This window comes from Sinocyclocheilus rhinocerous, unplaced genomic scaffold, assembly GCF_001515625.1.
Source record: "Sinocyclocheilus rhinocerous isolate Xijiao unplaced genomic scaffold, SAMN03320098_v1.1 scaffold226, whole genome shotgun sequence".
Classification (NCBI taxonomy): Eukaryota; Metazoa; Chordata; class Actinopteri; order Cypriniformes; family Cyprinidae; genus Sinocyclocheilus; species Sinocyclocheilus rhinocerous.
Window position 1 is genome coordinate 806,800 of NW_015631726.1, and position 12,400 is coordinate 819,199.

The 12,400-nt window shown below is 37.1% G+C and overlaps 1 protein-coding gene across 1 annotated transcript in view; it reads right to left on the bottom strand.

Annotated features, from left to right (window-relative positions):
- The window catches only part of LOC107741926 (receptor tyrosine-protein kinase erbB-4-like), a 375,191-nt gene that overhangs the window by 142,389 nt on the left and 220,402 nt on the right, over nucleotides 1-12,400 (bottom strand). Inside the window, exon 3 of the mRNA XM_016554742.1 lies at nucleotides 11,743-11,929. Coding sequence (XP_016410228.1) covers nucleotides 11,743-11,929 — 187 coding nt within the window. The remainder of the gene's footprint in view (nucleotides 1-11,742; nucleotides 11,930-12,400) is intronic.

Below are 12,400 nucleotides of genomic sequence, written 5' to 3' on the forward strand. Positions count from 1 at the left end.
TAAGCGGTGGATCAGGATGCTATTCCATAGCCTCGAGTCCTCTGATCTCCCCTCTCCGTTGGGTGTCAAAACTCACTCCTTCTGAAGTTGGCCTTGGGCGGGATGTCCCCGCCTACTTTGTCAAGTGCCTACCTGCATTCTGCGCCACTCCTGGCTCCGTTCTCTCGCTTTAGCTGTGCTCTTCCACACTAGGCAGGGATTTGTAATTCTGGTGGCTTGCTTCATTCCTAGAAGCTGACAGCAGTTCCACCACACGTGCTTTTAAGCTTCCTGGTCGTTACGTCACCCCGCCCATGATGTCTCGCCCATCCATTGGACTGATTACACATGTGATTCAGAGCTTGGTCACGCTGAAGGCGTTCCCATAGCGTTCGACGCAACGTCTCGTTCCCTTCGGGGAACCATGGTTACATGCGTAACCTGGAGACGTTTTTTTAATGTTGAATTACTTTTTTACTTTCTCAGCTTAATGAGTGAAGACAATATTAAATAAGCAATTCAAGTCACAGCGTGCGTCATGAGCCGTCACGAGAGAGTGCCAGAATTCAAATAAACAATATTCCGCGTATCTTTTACTTTTTTTTTAGTGGATGGTCTCATTCTGTTTGTGACACTGTATGCTACGTAACCATGTTGCTTTTTACTACCAAGATGCAGTTTTTTGAGCGTAAGTTATTCCATAACGGATACAAACATTAACTGTCCCCGAAGAAATGAGACGTAAACAAAGGAATTACCATTCATATTGCTCTATGGGATGTTGTTCAGTGGACCCCCTTACCTTTCTAACTAAACTGGGATTTACAGCTGTGGATGCGTTTATGACTTGTTATTACGATGAATCTGGTATGTACTGCATTTTGATTATGCATGTTTTGATGTGTACTGCTTAAACAAATGTAGCAAATACATTCTTTATAAGCTTTCCATTGAAAAACAGCGATCTATCATCAATGCTTGAGGGTTAGACCTTTAGAATGATATATAGTTTGTCAAGATTAATTATGTCCCTTTTCATTTAATTTATTCGTAAACATTGACACGTGCAAACAAAGAGCGTTCAGTGCGCCGGCATCCAGGTGCGGGTTAACAGGTTAACAAGTTGCGTTTGGACAAGTGCGTTTATATCCACGGACTGTTACCCGAAAAACAATGTCTAAAGAAATAGGAATCGAAGTTTAGCACAACACACCAGAACTAAGCAATGTTGGGGCATGTTGAGCTCGGCTTGTTCCTTCTGCAGCTTTCTCAGGTTGTTATTCTTTTAATAATTTACAAAGAATGGGTTACAAATGATAAACTGCGTGATTTGTTGGTTCTTCACCGTGGTAAGAAATAATCTAATTCCGTCACAGCCCTAGTGTGAGCCATATGTGTGTGGATATAGGCTTCCATCTCTCTTTTTTGACTACGAAAAGTGGTGTTTGAAGCCAGGAGATATGTTTAATCATTCAGATTCTTAATGATGACACCAGATTTATTATTAATAGGCCTGTTTTCTCCAGTGATTGGGGTGGGTGAGTGGGTATTAGCACTTGCCCCACGCTTTCTATTTGATCTCTGTGTAATTACCGCCTTTCTTTTTTCTCTCTTCACATCATAGGCTTTAAATACAACTTTTAAAAAGGGATTCTTCCATTTTTCTACTCCACTTCCCAGGGCTTTGTTTCTCAGCAGTTCTGTTAACCTTTCATCTCCATGGAGAAGGAAAGTACACTCTGCATGTGTTCTGTATATACAAACACACTGCAGTTAAAAAGAGAAGTACATTTGCTACAGTTGTTTTTTTTACTTGATTTCTATGTATCTATGTATCTATCTGTCTGTCTGTCTATGTACCAAACCAAATCATGTATTTTTACAATCCATTCAGGTAACATTTTAGCAAACAAATATGTACAAATTATTGTTTTTTACAATTATTAAATTTTATTTTATTTTTTTATTTGATTTTACACACTATTTATTTTCCTTCGCAATGATGAAGGCTAAATAATCTTCTTAAAATGTAATAAGTTCTAATCCAAAAACTGAGGAGGAGTCATTTCTAAAAGAGGGTCCATACAATACCATCACATACTTTTCTTTCCTTTTTGAGGGCAGAAGGGTCACATTTATCTAATGATTCAAATTTCGCAAGTCCTTCTGCGGTTGGACATCAATATTTCATTACATTCTTTTCTCACAGCTTACATAATTCCCAAAAGCTTCAGTTAATGATCTTGAAAACAGTCAGCAAAATTAAGAAGTGAAAACCACAAAGAATATGTAAGTGGGAAATGTAAAGACAACGGTCTCTTCCAAGGCCTAATAAAGACGCACTTTTTTGTGATGTTGCAAATGAGCAGAATCATAATAATGTCACTTTTAATGCTGTTTTTCCTCAATTCCCAGGGAGAAAATGTCCTGCCATTGACACTGTCCTTTCCACCTCTGTAACCTTTCATTTGCGGTTTATGTCGCTGGTTATTACTGCACTACAGCTGCGCCAAAAGATTAATAATACAGCCACATTCTAGATTTGCTGCAGTGCAGCTGTTGTCCTTCAGAAGGAGGATCGCTCCCCTGCGCCTCAAACAGTGAAAAATCGAGTATGACACAAACGTAATTGCATGGGAAGTAATCAATTAGACACACAATTGGAAGTGACCCGGGGTCTGGAAGCCTCAGCGAGAAAGATGGAAATGAGTGCTGTGCAAGCACCAACAAAAGTAATTTTCTTTTTTCCTCCTCTCGGGTCCCTTTACACAGACTGCGCTGAGCCGAAAAAGAACCGAAATGGGTAAAGAGAGAGAGCACGAGACAGACGTGTGTCTGAGGCAGTCAAAGGCTGATCTCCCTCTTTTCTCGTTCTATGTCTTTCATCTCTGGTGTGCTGTTCCAGAACGCTTTCATGAGACGCTGAGCAGGACTCAATGAGGTTAATGCACGATCATTGAGATTTTCTCCTTGAACAGGTGCAGGTATATTGGAGAGCAAAAATAAAGGGCCAGTCTTGTGTATGTGCATGTACAGTATGTGTACAAAAAGTAATTTATTCAATATAAAATATATACTGTAAACTAAATGCAAATTGTTACAGGTGCCATTTCAAACATATCTATCCATTCAACCAACCAACCATGCATATGTATAAAAGACCTATAAACCAGGGATTTTTAAACTTCGTGCCAAACTTTAAAACAGGACTTTGTAAAGCCAACATTCAACATTTGTCATGACAAACTGTTCTAGTTAAAAATTACAATTATCTACATTTCTTTGGATTTTAGTTCATTTTACTTCTACTTACTTAAATTCAAATTAGAATTCCACATCCTGTTTGCTGCCTCAATTCAAATTCAAATTCAAATTCTGCAACTAGACTGGAATTCAAACAGCATTCATATTTTTATTGGTGGCATTTCAAACACATCCATCCATCCATCCAAAAATCCATCTGTCTGTAAGGCCTATAAAACTTTGGGGCTTTGTACGTTTATTTCAAAATTTTAAAGCAAGGCTTTATAAAGACTTTATAAGCTTGATAAATCATGACAAACTTTGCTGTTCTAGTTAATTTCAATAATCTGAATTTCACTGGATTTCAATTAGTTATTATTTCTACTTCCTTTCATTCACATTTGTATTCTTATTCAACATCCAGTTTGCTGCCTGAATTCAAATTAGATTCAAATTCAGTTACTGAAATGAATTCAAATGGCATTTTCAATTGATCCTACGCAGGGCGATCTGACCAATCATAACACGGAATCTGCCATTTTTGTCTGACAAACAAACCAGACAGTAGAGTAGATTAACGTCGGTGGACTTGAACTTGAAAAATTGTGTATTGACGTCTTTTCGCAGTTGAGAGAACATACTTTCTGATGTTCATTCATGTTTATTTCATGCTAAAACTAGTAAGCGAACTAGTACAGCGATCTGTCACGACACATAAAAGAGCAAAATGGTATTTATTGTTTGAATTTCTTAAAAAACGACAACATTTGAAAGCTGAGACTTTGTTTCATACCGAAAAGTAACCTGCTTTATCCTGTCTGTCGGCACATTGTTAGTTTCCTCTTTGCTCCACAATGTATTTTTCACTGTGTGAGAACATGATGTGAGGCGTGAGAGCGGCATGCTTTGTTGGACATAGCAACAGTAAAGGGGAGGGGGGTCTTTGCGAAGGGTCACTTCCATTCTGAGTAGTGCACACCTATTACTTTACATGCTCTGTGCTGCATCTGAAACAAAAGGTGAAGTAAATATCAGGTAAATCATCAAGAAAGAACAGCAATGAGAAGTAGAAGGAGATGGACAAAACCACAAAACACAAGAGAGCCTCAAGAGTCTCAAGTCTGTAAGATACGGCGACAACATGCAATGTCAGTATGTAAAGATTAGAGTATTAGAACTCTATAAACACTGTGCTTATGTATACTTGTGCATCTGTGTAGTTTGACCGATCTTCAAAATGTCTCTATCAATTCAAGCTTATTCTTTTTCTGTACACAATGCATTAAAATACACTTTGCGAATACCACTGTGACTATTTAAGTCATGTTGTGATTCTAGCATATGAATACAACAGTGTAGTACAGTGTAGAACACAAAAATGGTTAAGAGCAAAGCTGAAAATGTTTTTATTTTTTTTGGAAGTGAACAAAAGGCCATGAACCACACAAAAACCCACCATTAACTGATACAAAAGCTTCTGATCAAGTTAAAGATGACAGAACAATCCATAACAACCAAGAAAAAAAAATTACTAGCGTACAGTACAAAATCAGAACCTTGAGACAGCGCAGACACAAACCTTGACAAAAACAAAGTCCTCTTTCAAGATAATTTGTTCTAAAAGGCAGGAAAATAAATAGCTTGCATGAAGGACAGGAAGTTTAAACCCATTTTCCACAGCTGAAAATAAGAATAATGAGCAGTGCAACTACGACACTGTGTGTAAGAGGCAATCAGAGATTCATGATCATATCAAATAATACGTCTAATCAAAGGTTGAATTATGAATTACAGCTCTAATAATCACAAAACAGTTCCTAAGAAGCTTGGAAAGTAGGAGAGGAGAAGAAAGTGAAGTAAGTAAATACTTGGTTGCACCCTTCCCTTAAAAGAATTTACTTTGGGAGTCATATAGTCATATTAAAATAGAAATCTGATAGCCTGTATATAAAATAAATAACAAAAACAAATGAATTAATGAGTAAATCAACAAATGAATCAAACAAATTGATGAAAAAACAAATGAAGAAATTAACCAACAAACAGATCGATAAAAGAATGAATGCATGCAAACCACACACATTTGACATTGATAATTTTCTATTCGGATTCTGGGTAGAGAAGAAAATAACGTGATCAAAAGCTGCCATCAAGGGCAAACGAGAAAGAGAGAGAAAGAAAAGGACACAGAACTAAAGAAACTTTAAAAGACAGAGAACAACACAAGGAGAGAAACTGTGTTAAATTTACAACACTCATGTGTTCTCATGGAGGCGGTTATTATTGTGAGGTAATTACTATCTAAGAAGCAATTGTGTTCGGCTTTAAAAAGAACAACAAGGAGTTGCACAAATGTTGAGTAAAAAAATATTTGTCTAGGCATGAAAAAAATTCTAATTCTTCTGAAAATAACAACAGAACGGCACTTTGAAATGTCAACGAAAGGATGCGAAATTTAACCTTTGCCTCAGCGGTGAGACGAGGTATAATTATTACAAATCGTCTGTGAGGACATGGACACAAGAAGACACAGCTCTTTCTGGACTGACAGCAGCAGTTGATAACGCTTTCCATGAAGCCTGTATGCACAGCACATTACAATGCACATTTCTAATCCATTATGTCTTTTCATAAATAATTGAAAGCTACAGTATAATTCATGATAATATTGCACTACTCAATTCATTGTTATATTAAAAGGGTAAAAATAAAGATACAACCATTAATGCATAAATATTATAAATGTATACTATTAACTGCTGCAGTTATTTATGAGAACATGTAATATATATATACGATGTATTATATAATACAAGGCATTATTAAAGCATAAATAATATTTTTACACTACTTATCAAACATCTACACTTTATTGTTTCTTGTGCACATTTTTAATAAATCAATAGCAGAGTCAGTAGGTATTACAGTATTAATTATTATACAGTGGTGGCCAAAATTATTAGAACACTAGTATTTTCACCAGCTAAAAAATGGTGTAAGTCAGTTATTTCTATCTTTTGCTGTAGTGTGTCAGTAGGAAATATTAGTTTACATTTCCAATCGTTCATTTTGCCTTTAATTGTAATAATCCAGTGAGATTTTTGTTTGCACAAGGAGTCTGACAACAGCCAGTGCTCCACACAAATATCTGATCTCATCATCATCCAGTCTGTCTGGAATGACAAACTGAGACAGACTAAATCCAGAAGAACTGTGGCAACATCTCCAAGATGCTTCAATCAATCAATCAATCAATCAATCAATCAATCAATGAAAATTTTATTTATTTATTAAGAAGTTTATTTTATTTAGAAATGTTTAATTTCTCGTTTAAAATATTAACAAACACCAAATATTTTTCATGACAATAGATCATGACATATTCAATCAAGGGTTTCCAAATTTTTTATTAATAGCATTTGATTCATTATATATACACTATACAGTATATAGTCTTCATTAAAAGTGTTACCAAGCAAACAGTAAAAACAAGGAAAAAAGGAACATGGTCAGATTTACCAGTGAGTCTGATAGTGAACAAATCACATCATGTTGTGTAGACCAGCTGAAAAGACATAGATGTAAAAAACAAAAAAACTAGTAAAAAGAAATGGAAAGAAGAGAAAACTATTTAATGAAAAAATCCTTAATCAACAACATTCAAATGTTTCAAATGCTTTTCAAGGCAAATTGAATGTAGCGCTGTTCCATTTCACATTCAAATGAATAGATCAAATAGCTCACTCCATTGACTCTGACTTAATAACCCAGCAGGGATGACGTTTGAAAGCCAGTCACAAGGGAAGCCCTGTGACCGGAGCCCGAGCACCACATCACTGTATCTCCCACACACCACCTCTCCGAAAATCAATAGAGCAATATCAGAATATACCAGTGACAAATTGATTTTATCCAGGACAAGTTCTACCCCCAAGGACTTCAGCTGTGGCAGCAATGCCGACAAGCCGGTTTGATCAGATTCGGGATTAGACCCAGAGCAGTTAATAGCCTTTATTCACTTAGATATAATTTATGGATGGTATTGATCACTTTACACATCTCTGGAGAACTGCTATGAGAGGAATGACATGATAATGTGACAGGGGATCAAAAGGCTCATAATGTTAAGGTCTGACAAGCTGATAGTCCTCGACAGAGAGCGAGAGAGATGTTGCTGGGCTCTGTTCCAGCTTTGATCTGTCTCAGGGTTACAGGGCGCTGACTATGTTCAACATTTAGAAAACCAGTGTTGGGAGTAAGTCCCTAAAAATAGCTACAAACTAACTTAGCTGTTGCCTAAAAGTGTAATCATTCCAATAACAGCAAGTAGTGGCAAATTTTGATAAAACGAGGAGCCCTGCAACAGAGCGAGCTATGAAATAATCAAACACACTCAGATACTATTAAAGGAGACATATTATGCCCCTTTTTACAATATGTAATGTAAGTCTCTGGTGTCCCCAGAATGTGTCTGTGAAGTTTCAGCTCAAAATACTCCACAGATAATTTATTATATCATTTTGAAAATGCCTATATTGAGTGGCAGCAGAAACACGCTGTTTTTCGGGCCTGGCTCTTTAAATGCAAATGAGCTGCTGCTCCACGCCCCCTTTTCCAGAATAGAGCTGCGCCATTACAGCTCAGACCTGCTAAAAACATCTGTTTTCAATATACAGTAAATAAATCAATAAATGCACTACTCTCTTGTCTCCTCTGAGGCTGGGACTGTAAATAGTCTTCTGTGCTCGTCTGTGCGGCTAAAGACAGAACAGTTAGCATGTTTTGCTCAAACTTTCACCATGGCATTAGAGCTGGTACTGATTCATTTTAGCAAGTCGGTTCACTTTAGGGGTGAATCACTTTAAGGTTTATGATTTTTGGGTGAACTAACCCTTTATATGGAACTCAAAAGCTTCCTTAACACTGTGGAAGACACATGCACTTTCTTCAAGCCCCTTGCTATACTCCTCAATGAAAGCAAGAGAAAGATACAGTTAAAGGTAAGAAGGCAGCAACAGTAGATTTCACAAAGAAAACTGGATGAACAAGAAAAGAATGAATGTAGGTAAAGAAAGAGACGGATGAGAGAGACAGAGTAAATGAGCGAGCAGAGCTTCTGTGTTGTCTCCTTCCCTGTGGGCATGGCTGGGATTTCAAACGTTGCTTGACTCCACTGCTGTTCCCTGTTAGTCTGCCTAAGACAGGAGATCACGCTCCTCTGGGAGAACCTGGTCTCCTGGACGTTTCTAAACACTGTCATCTTCCAAAAATACAGCACGAAATGCAGCACAGTTAGGCTGTAAGTGATGTCAGCATTACAATGTTGCATTTGGGTTATGTACGCTGCATCCAGTGGACTCTAGAAGAGGGACTGGGTAAGTGGAACAATACAAGCAGCTTACATTATTTACCCGGTCTGCTATGCCACGTCTCTCTCTCTGCTCTATTTCCTTTGCCTAGTCACAGCAAGTGGATGAAGATGTTTCGTGGACCAGAAACATTGGTCCATAAGAGTGAGATGGTGTTCCTGAACAATTTATGCACGCTGGGTTAACTATCTAGCCAGATTTCACATCACAATCAGCCCTTTATCAGTGATACAGACTTATTCAAATTAAAGCAAAAACAAACAAAATTTTGAGGTGTAGAATCCATTATGTTTACAATGTCGCTCTTTATTCATTCATCTGCCACAGATTACAAAAAGATAGTACTGCCTCTAAAAATATACAATTTAGCCATCACTTTTCAAGGAATCAAACTAAATATGACTTGTAGTCAACTCTGCATATTAAGCTGGGATAAATTATAAATTTACAAGCATTTGGAAGACACTATTATGCAAAGCATTTTGCATTGCATTCAAAATATATATATATATATTTTTTATAATTTATGGTCATCCTCTATTGTAATCTACAGAAAAATACAGTTCAAAAGTTCAGGGGCCTGTATTTTTAAGAAATTAATACTTTTATTCAGCAAAGATGCTTTAAATTGATTAAAAGTGACAGTAAAGACTTTGACATTGTTAAACATCTATTTTGAAATCAATGCTGTGCTTTTGTACTTTCCTTTCATCAAAGAATGCTGAAAAAATTTATCAATCTCTATAAAAATATTAAGCACCATAACGGTTTTTAACTGCTGAAAATTCAGCAATATTTTAGATTCAGGAATTTTTATCTACCCCCCAGCCCCATCCCACTTTCTTTAATGTGTAAGTTATTCAACAAGGTCATGGGTTTGATTCCATGTGATAACACAAACTGATAAAATGTATACTATAATGCTACTTTGCAAACCATTTTAGATATAAAAATGAATAAATGACAATGGCCTTGATAGTTTTTTATATTGGGCTAAAAAAGTGACACTGCCCACAATTCTGAGCCCAACAGCATCCTGGTTACTCGCACTGAAGGCTGACGGGTAATCACCACTGTTTTGATCTTACACAGTTCTGTTACGTTTCCAAAGTTTTGCCATAATAAACGGACAGACAATGCTCACCACTCCCAGCAACTATTAAAGTCTGTGTCACCATGGAAGTGTCTGGAGGAACAGCTAAGGAGAAACATACCACTTGTCATTAGTCAAAGAAGACAAAAGCCGCACATAGTAAATGTCATGCCAATGCACTTATACTAGTTTTTTTTAGCCAATCAGAAGGAAGCGAAGCTGTTGTGTAACAGCAATAATCAGGTATTGTGAGGAAGAAACATTTCCAACCAGCCCTGGCAGTGAAGCAGAAAGTACAGAGACACTTACAAAAACATCAAAACCCCCAACTCACCATCCTTATTATGAATTATGCAACATGCATCTGACAAATTAGACGTTAAACACTGTCATTTGTACATCATGTTTGTTTACTAGAACGTCAGACTCCACAGAGGTTTGCATTTGCTGTCTGTCTTAAGTTGGGCCTCATACTTTTTTAACCCTATGGTGAGGCATGCATTTAAATTTAGCTACTGATTCAAAAACCAATTGAAAAATCTCTGAATGAGTATATAATGCATGTATGACCTTGCAGTGAAATGAACAACATTTTAACACACTCTAACCGAACAATACTGAAGAATATTTAATAGGCAGCACGCAATAGGTATGGAACAAAGAGCAGGGCTGTTGAAAAGAGGTCCTTCACAGACAAACCGCACTAATTAGTGAATGAATGGAAAGGACGTTTACCCTCATGTCGTTATTTCTCATCTAAAAGGAAAATACATAATGCTTTCTTCTTTTAAGGATTATATATAATTCTGTTCTTTTTGACTGCGGCACAATTGTTTTCAACATTTATAATAAGAAATATTTTTGAAGTAACAAATCAGCATATTAGAATTATCTCTGAAGACTAGAGTAAAATTACACAAAAATATAACAATTTAAACTGTAAAAATATTTCACAATATTACTGGTTTCATGCAGCTTTTGGGATTTTGACATTAATTAAACATTTAAAATCATTGTTCAAATGTTTAGAGTCAGTAAGATTTTTTTCTAAAGAAATTCATCAAAAGTGACAAACAAACAAACAAATAAATACTGTTAAAGACTTTTGAATAAAAATTATCTCAGCATTACAGTTTTTTTCTGTTTCTTTGCAATTATTCTAAAAAGACATTAAAATATTTTAAAGACACCAATCAGTATTGTATACATTATTTGCAGTATTTAGAGAGTATTTATACATAGAAAACTGCCATAACTGCCAACATTTTGCTCACATTTTTGGGAAAGACACATTTCCAGAGTTGTCTTAAAGCAATTGCCACTGAAATATTCTTCAAATATTTTACAAATATGGCCTAAAGAAAGTCAAACTTTACTGTGCTACAGCAGACTTTACTGTACTAAGTAAACAGTATCCAATCAATGTTTAGCTCTTTCAGCCTTTGCTAGTTTATTAGCCTATTAGCTCCTGCAAAACTGACAGATCTAAGCTATAATAAAGACTTGGTTCATATGAGAGCAGTGCCATCATCAAACTGGTCAAGCTCCAGCGTTCCCCACCAAACCTCTCACTGAGTTTTATGGATCCAATTCCAGGTGCAGATATTTAGCAGTATTTCACTGCCAGCGTCGGCCCTCATCCATCCAGCAGCTCAAACACCAGCTAAGGCATTTCAGATGGAAGTTGTGAGGAATCAATTTAGTATGATATCCATATTCATGAATACTCCCCGTATATTTCCTGCGAGAGACATCGGAGAGCACTCACCAACTTCACAAAGGCCTCGGCCATTGAAATTTACTCTGTGTGCTTGTATATGACAGACACGCGTTCTCAGCAGTTATTGATGTCGTGATGAGTGATTCCAGAAGGGATCAATGTATTAAAATGGATTTCAAAGCAAATGACAAATCATCTTTAACAAAGACGTGATGATCAAAGCGATGCCATTTTTTGCACAATAAAGTACATTCACAAAGATGAGCAAGACAAGGACAGAGAAAAAAAAATGAACACACAGATCATGTGACCTGTGGACTCGTAGGCTCATATTGTACCTGTGAGGTTCTTAAGGCCAAGCTGACGGAGACCGAAGTTGCCGTCTCTGCGGTAGTTGAGGAAGATGGCCAGGGCGTAGCGGTCTTCATACAGTCTGGTGCCGCGGATGATGCGCAGATTCTCCAGGGGCAGATACTCAAACTGATTCAGCGCCACAAGCACATATCCTGTCACCTCACGAATGGACTGCAGACAGAATAAAGCACAAACATTAAAGGTCACATATTTTACACCTTTCTGGAGTTTTATTTTAGGTTTTGATGTCCTTAAGAATATATATTTGTGGTATAAGTACCAAAAACCATCTCAATATATTTTTACAGCTCCTCTCTCAGGAGCTCTGCTGAGAACAGGTAGATTTTGGCCTGTCTAATTAATATTCATGAGCCTCTCTTCTGACTGGCCTGTTGTTTTCTGAGTGACGCACGGTCAGGCCAACCAGAGGTAACTAGGTTCATGTATGCTGTAGCTTGCTGTGGATTAGTGATACTCACAAGTAAAGTCAATAGAAACACCGGTAATGATGGTCACTGCTGAGGGAAATGTTGTCCGGCCTTACATGTTTGAGCCGAACTCAGACCCCGAATCGGCGACGACAGGAGACAACCAACCACCTCCTCAAACGCGCTTACAACAGGATGTTTCAGAATGGTAATT